This window comes from Chiroxiphia lanceolata, chromosome 1, assembly GCF_009829145.1.
Source record: "Chiroxiphia lanceolata isolate bChiLan1 chromosome 1, bChiLan1.pri, whole genome shotgun sequence".
Classification (NCBI taxonomy): Eukaryota; Metazoa; Chordata; class Aves; order Passeriformes; family Pipridae; genus Chiroxiphia; species Chiroxiphia lanceolata.
This window is the reverse complement of record NC_045637.1, coordinates 43663402-43678253: the sequence shown is the minus strand read 5'-3', so window position 1 is coordinate 43678253 and position 14852 is coordinate 43663402. Positions and strand designations below refer to the sequence as shown.

The window sequence follows — 14852 nt, the reverse complement described above, 5'->3', positions numbered from 1 at the left end:
GTTCCTCCATCATCATTCACCCTGAGGTGAGCAGGCAGAGCTGCTGGCCCAGGGAAGGGCTTGGGAGGAGCTGAGTGTCCTGGGCCTATGCCAGCCCGGGAGGGCACATGGTAAAAGCAAGAAGACGAGAATCATGGGGAGTGAGGGGTAGGGGCTGCCTCGGGAAACGGAACATCGAATAAAAGGTGGAGGCTGGAGTGCCCTACATGCTTTTCATAGGGAGCAGCGTGAGTGTGTGCAAACAGGGTGGCATAGCCCATCTCAGACACCTGCACCTCAGCTAGAGCAAACCTGGATGATCCCCTGTACTGCACCTGCAATGTGCTGGAAACAAAGCCCAGGTATATCCTAAGTCTGCGACATAACACTGGTAAATCTAAATATCTAATGATTCATCCGTTCATTTGAATTCTGCATGCCTGTTATTTGCAAACACAGGGTCTAGTTCAAATTATTGAAAGTAAGGTGTTTTTTTTCCTGGCTTCCTTATTTATTTCTCAGTGCCAAAGCATTCCTGTGTCTGAAGGCTTTGCACAGATCCAGACAAGCACCATCAATGCACTCTTTCTTACAGAAACACCAGATACCTCCTAAACCACGCTGCTCTAAAACGGGTAGTGCTTTTAAAGACGTTGATACTCACTCAAAGCCCAGTTCACTCTGTTTCCACCGAGACCTGCCGCTTCGCGAACACCCAGTTTCTACCCAGGTAACGCACTCCATCAGAGCCGGACCCCGGCCAGGTGCGAGCGGGCACAGGTGGAGATGGGGGACATCCCTGCGGATGCCCCGGCGGCGGAGGGACGGCCCGGCCGGCCGGGGCCGTGGGCAGAGCGGGGCTGGACTGCGCGTTCGGCCGCGGCAGAGCGGAGCGCTCCGGAGCCCGGAGACGCCACATCGGGACCACCGTCCGCCCTTCCCGACCCCCGGGGCTGCTCCTCACCTTGTACTGTCGGAAGCCGTCCAGCTGCCGGCCGCTGACATACCGCCACTGCCACATCGCTCCGCCGTGCTCCGCGCCCCGCTGGGAGAGAGGGAGGGAGGGAGGGATGGGAGGAGGGATGAGAGAGGCGGCGGGGCCGGGGCCAGGGGCGGGCGGAGGGCGGCTCCTCGGCCGCGCCCCGCGGGCTGGACCTGCCCCGCGCTCCGGGCATCAGCGGGGACACCGGCGTCCCGGGAGTGCCCGCCGGTGGCGAGCTCTGCCCGGGCGGCTCCCACGGGAGCAGGCGTTTTCCCGCGGCCCCAGGGCGCTTCCCCGGCCTCGGTGCCAATAGCGTGTGTTACACACTTGTAATTTCCGCGCGGGACTCGGCACCGGGGACAGCCCGCAGCAGCCTCCCGTGGGCACCGCGAGCCGCAAGACAAGTGACGTTGCAGCATCACCTCCAAACTATTTTTCTGATTACAGGTCTATTAAAGATGCCATATTTGTAACGTGCGCGAAGATGTGCCTGTGAAAACGCTAAACAAACGAATGCTGTTTAAGTAGCGTGTTTCAGAAACAGGTAACACTGAGGATTAAGATTTTTGTTGGCATTTCTTTCCTCTCCAGCAATAATTTGCTTCTTGTATCTCTTTATTGCACCTGCATTGGAACCTGTCACACCACATCATTCAGCAGCGCGCTCTACACCTTCTGATTTCCAGGGAAGTGAAGCACTGTGTAGGCAAAAAAAGACTGGAAAACATCAGGAGGGATGTTTCAGCTGCAAATGAATTTAGGCATATGGCATTACACTTTGTGTTACCTTTGCTGGACACTGCTGGAGGAAGACTCGAAATCATACACATCAGGGTCTAAGATCTTATTGACAAATTGGAATCTATCCAGAAAGGAAATCAATTAAAATCCATTACTTGCACCACACAGGGTCTTCCAGGCACCTAAAGCATTGTGATAGTCAGTGTTATTTTACAAACTGTACAGGTTGGATAGGAATTATATATAAGTTATAATAGTTAAGTGCAAACTGTATACAATGGTTCTTGTTCTGTATTATTAATTGCACATTAATCACCTGAGATGTGCTTACACCTACATTCTGCTTCCAGCAGCAGCTAAACTTCTGCTCTTGAATGTAACCCAGGACTTTAACAGTCAGCTTCAAGTTATTGAGTTAAAGCTTGATTCCAGTTAGGAAATCTGAAGTTTTTGGAGCTTATATTTTTCATTAACTGACTCAAATTTTAATTAGCGTTCATACCCTGGATTTTGCTTTTGGATCCTCTTCATTCTTGTTATCATGGTTTTAAATGTTATGCTATTGAGTTAATCTACAAGGGTACATAAGAAAAGACTCGCAACCTCTACTGTACTCAGTGCGATTTTTTCATGCAAGTAGGTTAGTAAGAGTGGCCAAACCATTTTGTAGTTACCACTTTCATTTCTTAACTCTAACCCTTATAAGCCTCAAACACAAAAGCAGAAATTTTTCTGAACAACTATTAGGAGTTTGATGGACAGCAGGAGAAAAGGCGCTTGTTTTTCTGAAAGGTAGAAGGTTGGAAAGTATTTTTTCTCTTTGCAGGCCTCTATATTTATGTCAAAAATACAGAGATATGGAAGACATAGATACAGCAAATATCGAATACAAGTTTTATTTCCTATTCTCTCAAAACTATTTTGGGGATAAATGAAACACTCTAAAAAAAAACCTAAAAAACCTCCACTAAATAGAGAATGTAAAAGACTGTTTACATGTAAAAATGCAATTTTATGAACTCGTATCTCAGCGTGTTCTGAATCTGCTAATGAGCACATCAAAGGAGTCAGCATTAGATTAGCTATACTGAAGAGAAGGAAACAGACTGGTGACTGAGTATGGAACATCACAGAGCAAGCTGTGACACATGAAACATGAGGCTTGAGAATAGTGCGGAAATTACACTGACGTGCTATTTGTTGACTTAAGAAACTTCCTTGATTTAGGCATCACGATTCATATGAATCGTTGGCCCTTAAGATCAAGCATGCAGGGTAGCCAAGCCTGGGTGTGAGCAAAGCCCACAGCCACGTGGTTTACTGCTACACCTTATGTTCTCACTGTCTCCATGCATACCCATGTATATGTTTATGTATATTGTATATTATTTATATGTATATTCTATGATTATATTTTTTGATCTGAGATGTATATTATGTATTTTTCGATCTGAAATGATTTAGGGTTCTTTTCTGGACAATTGCTTGAGCTGTGATCCAAGCTGTCTGTCCTACATGCAAGATTGTGGGAAGAGCAGTGAAAGCAGTCTTAGTGCTGTAGTATATTCCCTTGTATCTTTTCTGGAAAACTAGTGGGCTGTAGCCTGAGTAAGAAGGACCTGTAACTGGTACATTAGAATTATTACCTGAACAAACTTCCATTTCATGAACTTAAGAGTGGATAGGATGAGCACAGCTAACTTGCACTATAGAAAAAGTTTAAGTTTTTTTAACAACTGTGGCTGGGACATTTGTGACAGGTCAGACTTTACTAAGTAAATGACCTAAACATGGCTTTCAGCAGCTCAGGGGGAAATAACTCAAGACCAGATTTGAATTCAGTGAAATCAGCCAGGGAATTCTCAGGTCTTCAGTGCTGCTTACTAAGTACATGACATACTGAGAGGAAAATAATGATTTATTATTTTGAAAGAGTGTGCATATTGTACCACTGGTATATGCAAGAAAAAGTTTAAAAGAATAGTTGTTCCACAGAGATCAATGGCATTTTTTTAAAGAAAGAAACCAAATGTTGAGACAAATTGTATTCTGTATCCATCAAAATGATAGGCAAAGAGATAAGGGCTCAAGATGACTTAGAATAAATCCTTGGGTTTCAGTTTGTCTCTCTGTTACAAGTTATATTAATAAATTAATAATGATGAAGTTTTTGCATAGGGAAGCCTGCCTACTACGGCAACTTTGGCTTTTAATAATTTATTGCGTCTTGTTTATTCCCCACCTTAAATCTGCCTGCTATGCAATACCCTTTATCTAGGAGGCATCTAATAGGACATTCCTTCCTACATCAAGAAGTAAAAAAAAAAACAAAAACAGAGAAATCATGGGGGAGGAAACTCAAAATGGACAGCTGCCAAAATAGTAGAAGAAAGGACTAATGTACTGGGAGGTAAAGTGGGAGCACTGTGGGACACCGCAGTTTCCCCCAGAATGTGTGACATGACTCAGGCAGTGTTTCCTGCCCCATCCCTGCATGGGCTAGCAGAAATCTGTTAATATTCAGGATGACAGTGACAAGAATCAGTTTAGAGGCTCAATTTAATTTCCAGGCTTTCTGTAAGATCATCTTTGTCTGTTAGCCTTGTTTAATACTCATGGCTATTTAACCTAGTAACACAATACTGAATGCTAAGCTGTATCAGTTCCAAAGCCAGTTGCTCATTTGCAGTTTCAGTTTGCCCATGGGTGGATAAGCTCCACCAAGGCAGACTCCTGCTGGCAGTTCACTAAATGACCTTAAAGATGTCCTCCAATTTGGTTTGAATGAGAGCTACATTCGCTACACCAAGAAAAGTGTTCAAAAACCAGTTTGTGAATTTCAGAATATGTCCAGAATGTGGCTAATGGATAGAAAACAAATGAAACAAGTAGTGTAACCAGATTATGGCTTGTTAGCTATTACAGGGCTTGCAAGTGATACAAAAGCAGTGAGCTGCTGCTGTGTACCACAGTCCTCTCTCTCCCTTTGTTCCAGAGCATGCCTGGCGTGCTGGGGCTCATGCAGGGGAAACAACCACCACGTTAGTGGGCACTTATCAGTGAGACATTCTACAGATATGTGGCATATGGCCTGGACATAACACCAGGTCTGGTCCCCAAAGTCTGTATTTAGAGTGATGCTGGAGTTAGTTACAAGCCATGGATACTGTGGTGTGGAGAATCACACAGCTGAGGGACAAGAGCTGCCGGGTATTGCTGGGTACCAGTTGTGTCTGGGTGCCAAGGGGGACAAGTGATTCCGGGCAGGTACAGGCTCCTATGTTCCCAGCAGATGCAGTCTGTATGAGAATTCTCATGATGCCTATCCATTTCCTACCTGGAAAGGAAAAGTCATTTGTTCTGAAAAGAATATGTGCCAAATAGAGTGAGCCCAAGTTGCTGCCTTGCTCAGCAGCATCAAGTGTTTCTACACTGATGCACTGTAAGTTGCTCCTTAGCTATGTCCTCAGCAGTGCCAGGGCCTGATCCAGGCCAGGGAGCCTGGATCAGGCAGCAAGGACAGTCGCAGGAGAGTACTCAAGCCTGTGCTCTAGCTCCCTCCAGTTTGCTAAGGGGAAAGCCTGCTGAGCACTGGACCCAGCTGTTTACACTACTTACATGTTTACCTTCTTCCCAGTTCCACCTTCAATTACATCAGCTCCCTTCAGGCTTCTGTGGAGCAGCTGGCCCCGTATGGATGCACACGAATCCACGCCAATCAGCCTTCTTTCCCTCAGCAGTATAGATAGGCTGTGCTTAGTGCTGCTTAACACGAACTTCTCAAACTGAGATCTTGACTGCAGACATTCAGCAGAGCCTATCCAGTTTTTAACTAACTTCTTCCTTGGGCAAGGCATTGCTTAGGTTTTTCAGGAACAGTCCTTGTAGTCTTCAGCAGAAGGGTACACCATAGTCATGATAAAACCAATTACGCTAAAATAATGTTAATACTGGACCTAAAAGAGGAAATTCAGTATCTTAAGTTACTAAAATATATAAGTGCAGTGTTATCAGTCTCAGTAATTTTAAAATCTTGTTGAATTAAATTAACAGGGAAAACTTTGGTGGGAGCAAACTCATCTAATGATTGAAGTTTAAAATATGGCACTTTTTTCCAGCTCTGAATATATCCCTGCATTTTTTCTCACCAGTTAGAGCCAAAAGAGAGTACTTTGATGATAGATGTTCAATTTCAGCTTGGAAAAAGCTTATTTTATTTGCACTTACCTCATTACTACAGAGACGTCTTATAAAAAGTAGGCAAATATGTTTCACAAATGTTACCGTCTGTCAGAAACTTATGTATTCATATTCCTTTTATAGCACTGACACAGGGAAATAGCAGGAGAAGTCATAAAAGTGTCATAGGCAGTGCTTGGTGCTGGGATGTTGAGATGACCCTGTTTAGGCCCAGTACCCAGCCACCCTGTGCCAGCTGGCAGCCAGGACACCCCAGAGGCTGGAGCCTCTCATGTCTTTAAGACCCAGGGGCAAGGGCTGGTAAAAAGAGGCTTCCTGGGTATGTTGATTCACTTAAACCCCATTTTTGCTTTCGATTCTTAAATGGTCAGCTATTAATTTTTAATTTCCGTGAATGTAAAACTTGACTCCATTTGATTCACTGCAATCTGGCATCCCCTGAGGGGTTTTATGGGTTTTTTTCCCATTTCTTCCACAGTTTACAGCTTGCCTCAGCATAGTGATGCATTGTACTGTGAAATGATACAATTTAATTTATAGTTGAACTGACATTGCAGCTTGAGGATTAAAAAGTCTGAAGTGTTTCATATTGTTTCCTAAAAAACCTTAGAGAGCCTGGAATGATTAAACTGCAGCACAGTCTGCAGAAGAAAATATTATTTTATATCTAGGCTGGGATCTATCTGGGATCTAGCCTAGGCCTTGGATCACCTTCTGCCTGATATTTTCATAAAAATCCAGCTGACCTTGAAAGAAAAACTCTAAAATACTTGATGAGTTTTTCCTCATCTATCTCATCCCAGTTCAGTGGTTGGGATGCTTACGACTTTTAAAACTTTACTGAGGAAATGACACACATCAAAAGCCTTTCTCTCTGTTTGAATTTGACATTGTCTGTACCAGGCTTTATACACTAGGAAGCTTTTAAAGCTCTAACTTAATGCTCTGTAAGAGGAAATGAATCCATAAACCCTGAAGGACAGGCACATTCAATCAATATAAATCAAGAGCTCCAAACTTCAGTAATTTAAGCTTCCTTATAGTTTGATTCATTTGTATAAAACATATTTTGTTTCTTTGAGAGGGTTCTTTCTACATGTGGATTAAGAAACATCAATACAATTAACAGCACCACTGACAAACAAATGCTTTTTTCCTGGACTTCACTAAGGAAATCCATTTTTATTGTTAACAGGAGTTTTATATTTTTCATAGAATTTTCATGCAACAAAAATACTAGAAGTATACGATTTCTAAACATTTCCTGAGCAGCAGTAGATTTGATCTTGAGCACAGACACAGTCTATCAGCATATCAGATAAAACAGTGGACTCAAACTATTATTTAAGCCTGTGAGAACATGGACCTGCTTGTATATGTAGATGAAAATTACATAGCCAATTGTGTTAATGATGACTTCTGAAAGTATATACACAGAAATTTTTAACAGGTTTTAGGAATAACGTACTGGTATTATGAAATTTAAACTTTTGTCAAGAAGCTCAGCATCTACTATTCTGTCTTCGGAGAACCACTATATCAAAAAAGTCACAGCTCTATTTTAATTCCTACTATACAGGGTTGTTTTCTCACACATTTCCTCTATTTCCATGTAATTTCATTACTTCTTTGTGAAGAACATGAAAATAAATAAAAGAAACCTATTGATTGGGTCATCTTCTTGGGATTCTACAGAAGTAAGTTTCTCTGAGGTGTGAGCACCTTGGAATCCTCAGGAGTTCATGTACAGAAAAAAATACAGACTCACTAAGCAGACCAGACTTCTGTGTTCCTTGTATTTCTCTGTGGTTTAGTTCTAACATAGACTGTTTAGCTGAATATTGCAATAACATACTTTTTTAAAATATCAAAGAAAACCACTTTGATGATATATAATAGAATTCATTTGTCAGTCTGGTAATTTCAGAAGAAATACTGCAAATTTCTGGAAGGATGAGAACACAAGTGCTTTTAACTCTGTTTTGAACATAACAATCAAAGGCAGTATGGGGCTTGGATGATGTTTCTGGCTCTTCTGTTTGCAAAATCCACTTTAATTAGTGAGAGTTTTATAAAGGGAATGCAAGACAGGTATTGGCCACGGGGTGCTTTGGAAAAAATACAAACTGTAAACTATAGACAGATGTATGTAATTAGGGTTTAAAAATAAAAATCAGTCATGCAGCACTTTCTACCAAAATGTAAGTGCTTTATAAATTCTAATTTAGCTACGAGATACAACTACCTCGTTTACAATGAGTGTTATTATTAATCATGTTTAACGGCAGCACTGGCAGCCTAAGTGACCTTCTGAAGAAGACACAAAAAGCAATAAAAAAATAACCTTTCTGCCAGTGTTTCCACTCATACCAGAAAAACATTTGCAAAGGTGGTCAGCCTTTTTTCCCTCAGTTAGCTGCAGCTATTCTTTTATGGAAGAAAACCTCCATACAAAGCAGTTTCAACTCTCAAGTCTCTACACCTTGGCACTGGCATTAAATTCACTGGCTTACTTGTTGTTTAGGGAGTTGACATCTTATAGTAATGGCTAAACAGTGAAAGTATTTTTCATATAGTGTCTTGTTTGACTTGTGAACTCCTCCTACAACAAACACAGCTCAGACACGGCCCTCCACACCATGCCCTCAGAAAGCAGCGCTGCCAACTCAGCCCCTGCCCTGGGCAGAGGAACAGACGATCCAGGAGGCTGCAACATCCCCTCGGTCCCAGCATGCCCAGCTCCGCGTGGGGCCTCGGGCGGCTGAGCGGAGGAAGGCAGAAGGGACGCGGTGCCGGAAATGGGGTTTCCCGCCGGGAAAACCACGATGGCTCCCGGAGCGGGACAACGAAAACGAGGGCGACCTCCTCCGCCCTCACGGCCGCTAGCCCCGCCCCCCGCGCGCGCGCACTGCGCCCCTCCGCTCCAGGGAAACCCCTCCCTTCCCGGCACGTCACCCGCGCCCCGCCAATCAGGAGCCGGGGCTCAGGCGGCGCCAAAGCGGCAAAGGGCGGGCACGCGCCGGGGGTTCCCTCGGCCCCGCCCCGGGGCTCCCCCCGCCACGTGACCGGGGCCACGGCAGCCGCGCCGGGGGCGATGCCCGGCGGGAAGGTAGCGGTGGCAGCGGGACGGGAGGAGAAGGGGCTCTGCCGGGATGGGACGAGACGGGGCGGTGCGGACCAGGGAGCACCGCCTTGGCCGCCCCTCAGGGCCGAGCTGTGGCGGCCCTTGTGCCGGGTCCTTGTGGCCTTGTGGCCTCTCCTCCCGACCCCGGGGCGCGGGGGTGGGTGGGGGTGGAGGAGGAGCCATTGCCGCCCCGCTGCCCCTCCGGTCCAGTTCCAAGGCGATACCAGTGCTGGCGACCCGCCGCGCTGGAGCGGGGGGCGGGAACACGGTCCTTCCCCGCGTCCCTGGTGTGCGCGGTTGCGCAACGCTGACAGCGCGATCCATCCCCGCACAGCTGTTCCGGCGGGAGAGCGGGGCTCAGCCTGCTTGTAGGTGGCGGTCAGGGAAAACGTGCAGCGAGAGTAAAACTGTGACAGGAAAAGAGACTTGTCAAGAGTTGCCAGGATTAATATTGTTTGAGCAGCTTCGGTTCTCCGCGTGGGAGTTGGAGTGGAGGGAGGAGAAGCACCCCGTGCTGTTTTTCAGTCTCCTTCCTTTGGTAGTTTGCTCGGTGCACTGGATGATCCCCGCAGGATGGCAATCAGGATGTGCTGTCTCTGATTTGCAGTGCTTATGCTAATGTTGAGGCAGTGCTGGAAGGCAGACTACAAATGTCGGTTTTCGATTTTTAAATACAATTAGAGGTCAAATGACGGATCTGGTTCCTAAAGCATTTTGTTTAAAATGGTGCAAATATTCAACGGATTTTTAAATATAACCCCATTTAAAGTAAATTTTAGTGGATGTAAATGTCAACAGCAAGCTTAAAATTAACCTACTATGTTTCATTTAAATTTCCTTGTAATACTGACACTATACACATTTTCTTCTGAAAGGTTTTAAGTCCCCTTGACTAGTGAAAAGCTGCACGCTTCAACTGCCAATATTTAACCAACCCTTGTTGCAACGTGATAGCAGCTTTTGATAATAGCAGTTTCTTTTCAGACAAAGATAACGTTCCTTGTTACTTTATAACTTTTTTCACTGGTCAAATGAAAATAGAACTGTCCTGCCCACTTGCTGACTATTAATTAAAATGATTAAGAAGAGTCCAACCTGATACATAACAAAAAGCTATGATACTGTTATTGTATACTAAACATTTTGAATAACTAAATTTTGTGAAAGCTTTTCTAAAATACTTCTGTTTTAACCATTTTGATAGATTGCATATTTCTCTCTAACTACTTGGTGCCAGTTATTAATATAAAGTACCACTTCAATAGTATTCTTATTCCATGAGAGGTTTTTTTTTCAATGTAAACACATAGTAATTTATACTTTTGCTTTAAAAAGGATGTATAGGTTAAAAAGTCCCAACATTCAAATGGTAAACTTATATACACCTAAGTATGTCAGTCAGTGATAATTATCTTTCATTGAGAGTAGTAAAAATCATGAACACAAAGAAAGGTTTTGAAACAGTGTTTTAAAAGTTTTGTCTCACATCAATAGCAATGGAAAAAGTATAGAGAGATTTTAATTTGGTTTTAATATTTCTTTTCTTTCCCATGTGCATGCTGACATGTGGGGAAGGAGGCAGGTCATCACTGCTGTCATTGACTGTGGTCATACAGTTTAGATTTTTTTCATGAGTGATTACAACTTGATGCAAACCTGTCTAGGGATGTCTGTGTTCTTGCGAATCATCTTTGGAAAATATGCATGCTGGTTTTCATAGGAATGAAAAAATAATCTTGGCTGGAAAAAAAATACAGACTATGGCTTTAAGTATGCAACCTTTATTTAAATCCTCACTTGAGGGTTTAAAGTTCAAGGATGTTTTCTTATTAAATTAAAACTTCACTTTCTACCCAGACACTAAAACCAGTAATTACACTTTCAGAAGCTCAATAGCGTGACTACTGAGTTTTGTTGAAAATGAGATGCCTGTTGTCAAATTCAGTTTTGTTCTTTTTTAAAGTTGAACTTTTAAAGACCAAGACTCCTTGCTTTTAGTTTATGAGTACTTTTCAGTGAAGTCTATGAGGACAAAGGCAAAAGATGATGATGGCTGTTGCTCAGTGTTTGATATTTGTTTCTGTGTGCTTTTATGCAATTGTTCCCCTCAAAGGTTTTTTTAAAAAAACTCGAAAAGTCTCTGGTACCTAGAACTGTGATTTTCCAGTACTTTTTCATTCTGCTCTGTTTAGGAAGATTACAGTAGTTATATTTGAATACTTTTGAGACATGCTTAAGTGACATGACTAACTATTTGGATTTGTATGCTAGTAGCAGGAGTTCATGTAGTGAAATATTTTATTTTTGTCCTTCAGCTGACATTGTTTTTTGTGTTAGAGAAGGTGAAGCGTCATGAAATGCCACTTGCATATGAGGTAGATAATATAGGGTCTTGTGTTCCTGGGGGTTCTCATGGTTTTTGGAGCAGCCCCAAGAAATGGGATTCTCTGGAGTGTAAAGGGTTGTGTAGTAAGTAGCCTTTGAGCATATGGTCCCAGTGACTTCATATAGGGTATTTCTGGGTAACAAGTGTTTGGTGTTAGTAACCATAGAGATTGGTTGAGTGGAGATGTTCTAGATGGGAACATCTATTTAAAAATCAAATCCAATCCACCTGTCCCATACTTTTAGTAGTCTGTTGTGTAATCACTATGTATATTTATGTGTACCTCTCTTTTCCTCACACCTGAACCTATGTAGGCTGACTTACTTTTGTCTTACTGGAAATAACTGAAGGATAATGGGGGAAGGTTTGCTTGCCATGCCTTTTATGAGGAGGGCTTGATCCTAGTTCTGCTGACACCAACAGGAGTAATTAAACTTTTTTCTATTCCTTTAGAAGGAACTGTTCCAGAGACAAAATGCAATGCTTTTGTGAGCAGAGATCAACAATTTCTTTATAAGGTAGCCATCTTAGCCTCTCCCTTTTTAACTCAAAAATTCAGAGGTCATATTTGTCTTCTGACACCCCACTCAATTCTCAAGGTTTTTTTCCTGACTCTTTTTTTGTAATAAATCTTGATTTTATGATGTATGCTGGGTCTACATGCTCTATCTCTTTGAGCCTGATTCAGTGATGTTTTTTTAATACCAGTATCTTGTTTCAAGACACTTAATGCATGCCTTTGATAAATTACACAAGTTATTTTTTTGTCTGCCTAATTTTATTCAGAGGAGAAAGATGCTTAACCTTGTGACTCAAGATTAAGAGAACTCACTGTTGTTGCTGCATTTCTTGGGAGCAGCACAGCCTTCAGATTAGCTTCATTTTAAAATTTATCCTGAGAAGTAAGTTTCTTAAAATATTAGTTTCTCCGTTGTCTTGAAGCTGGCTGGGGCATAAGCCAAGAGCCTTTAAAACTTGCCATTTCTGCATGCCATCTGATGTATTGCTGTGGCAAAAGTCCTTGGACGCCAGACCTCTGTGCCAAGGTGGCTGAGGAAGAGTTACAGTGCCCTCTCAACATGGGCACTGTCCCACCTTGCCCGAAGGCAAAGAGCTAAACAGAGGCCCCATAGGGCTGCTCTGGCTCCCTTGCACCTGCTCCCAGGCCGTGACTGCACTGCCTTGGCCACGCTGTTACCGTGGTGCATTTGTGATTTGAAGCGTGGTGACACACAGCAGCGTGTGCAAAGTGTAGTCACTGTGTTTTCCTTCTGTTCGTTGCATAGTAGTTTTCATCCAGGCAGAACTCTCTGGTGTCACTGTGTCCTGGGAATTTTCTTCTGAATCACATCTTGAATCCTTGTAGCTATGTATATCTGTACCTCCTTTCTATGACACACAATTTTCATATTGCAGGGTTTTAATAAGAATACGTTTGTGTGATTTCCATTTATATCTACACATAAACATTACTTCATGCATGTTGATGCACTTTTACATGGCACACTTTCCTTTGAAAAAAAGCTTATTGTGCGTATGTATATGTGTACAAGCACCCATACATGCATATGCATACATGCAGTGCTACTATGACAAATCCTCCTCTCAGTAGCTGTGGATTGTAGCTGTAGGTCCAGTTTCCCAAATTCACATCAGGTATTTATATGGAGACATTTAAATTGACAAGGCATTTGGAATGGGGGGAGTTGTCTTTACGGTTGTTTTTTCAGTTTTTTTAAGATGGTCTAGGTTGTGGGAAATGGTGGAAAGACATTTGCATTAAAAGCACAGAGCTCAAAGCCACTGCTGTCAATATCAGCAATGATAAGTCCTTTTTCTCTTTCCTCCAAATGGTGCCTGCCAGAAATTTGCAGTAGCTGAGGAAAATCTCATGTAGAGGGTGTATTTCTTTTACTTGGTTTGTGACTTCAGGGACTGTTTTCAATTTTTCTGTGACTGTAATGGCTATAAATTTTTGTGTGGTGGCAGCAGAAACTCTTAGATTTTCCTTTACCTAGGGAGCAGATGCATGGTGAAACTGAGGGGTAATTAGCCAGAGCTGTCAGCAGTGCTGATGGTTCTTCAGGTTGTAAGTAAGCTGACATGGTGTTAAGCAGCTGCTAGAGTGGTCCCACTGGTTCTTGTATCCTTTCTTTTGCTGCTATGCCAGCTGTAGGTAACTAGTGCTTCTTCCCAAAGAAGTTTTCTGACAGTTTGGTTCATTGTTGCTGTGTCTGCACAGAGTCTGGCAAGTGCCAAGTGCTTGGGAAGATGGGGAAGAGAGGATCCACTTGCTTCGGTTTGTCATGGAACCAACTGCCCTGAGACAGCCCCATAGTGCTGCTCTGAAAACCTGAGCAGCTCTGCCTTTTTTCAGGCTAGTGAAGTGCAAGATTAAATAACGCTCATCTGTCGTTAAGTCATTAACCATAAGAACTCTCTTTTTGCCTATCACAGTCGTGACTGTCGTGCTTCTGAATTCCAGCTGTTTAAAAGTCACTTCCAGTGCCACTTCACATTGCACTGTAATAATCTAAATATATGTAACCATCTAAGCATAAACCCAGCTATTTGTTCTACTCATATTAGTCTGCTTTTTTTTTTTAACCCTGTCACCTGTAAGCATGTCCTTTCCGTATGCACCCAGCCCTCTTACTTGGGGAGAGGGAGTTAACATGTAGCCTTTATCCTGATTTTTATGTCATTCCCATAATCCAGACAGTTGTGCACCAATGGACATACCTTGCATTCATCAAAACTGGAGCGTCCCATTTAAGAAATAAGCTTAGATGAACTTCATTTTATACTGTAAAATTTGTCTGCAAAATGTATCTTGCAAAGTCTTCTAAAAGTTACAAAAACAGGCATATAAGCAAGACTTCCAGGACTGGCTAAGGTTAAAAAGCAATCAACCAAAAAGCCCCGCAAAAAACCCCAAAAGACCAACTAACTCAAAACTAGAGCCACAATGTGTCATTGAGCCTTGTTGCCCTGCTGGCTGTACTGTTAACTCTGAGCCTGGCAGATGTCATCCAGTCTGGGGACATGGAGGTCAAGGAAATGACTCCAACTGGAGTGAAGCTTTGCTGTGATGTTTTGCAGTAGAACCAAGAAATGGGCCTTGATTTGTTTCAGTAACTATATTTGCCTGTCCATGCTTTCTTCAGTGCAAAAGCAGAAGTATTTACCGAGAGTACCTGGAAATTGAGGCTTGGGCCAGCATCTTCACTGGAGGAAGGCAGGGCTTAAATTCTCTTTCTGTCGGTGCTGTAGCCTGCTTACCTGACATCAGTCCTTAAAATGCTATATTAATACCATATCAGATTCATTTGTACTTCTCATATTCTGCGGAGTAGTTATGGGGACAGTTGACTTGGTGACAATGACCTCTTGTATAGCTGCTTTGCAGTGTAAATGCCCCCAGTAGTTTTAGAAAAGGC

At 43.0% G+C, this 14852-nt stretch overlaps 2 protein-coding genes across 2 annotated transcripts in view; one reads left to right on the top strand and one right to left on the bottom strand.

Moving 5' to 3' along the window:
* Window positions 1-1041, bottom strand: part of LOC116780610 (ethanolaminephosphotransferase 1-like) — a 58617-nt gene extending 57576 nt beyond the window's left edge. The window contains exon 1 of the mRNA XM_032675817.1: window positions 944-1041. Within this exon, the coding sequence (XP_032531708.1) occupies window positions 944-1000 (57 nt within the window). The 5' untranslated portion in view covers window positions 1001-1041. The remainder of the gene's footprint in view (window positions 1-943) is intronic.
* A 7907-nt stretch (window positions 1042-8948) lies between these two features.
* The window catches only part of SPIDR (scaffold protein involved in DNA repair), a 198626-nt gene continuing 192722 nt past the window's right edge, over window positions 8949-14852 (top strand). The window contains 1 exon segment of the mRNA XM_032682155.1: window positions 8949-9011. Coding sequence (XP_032538046.1) covers window positions 8997-9011 — 15 coding nt within the window. The 5' untranslated portion in view covers window positions 8949-8996.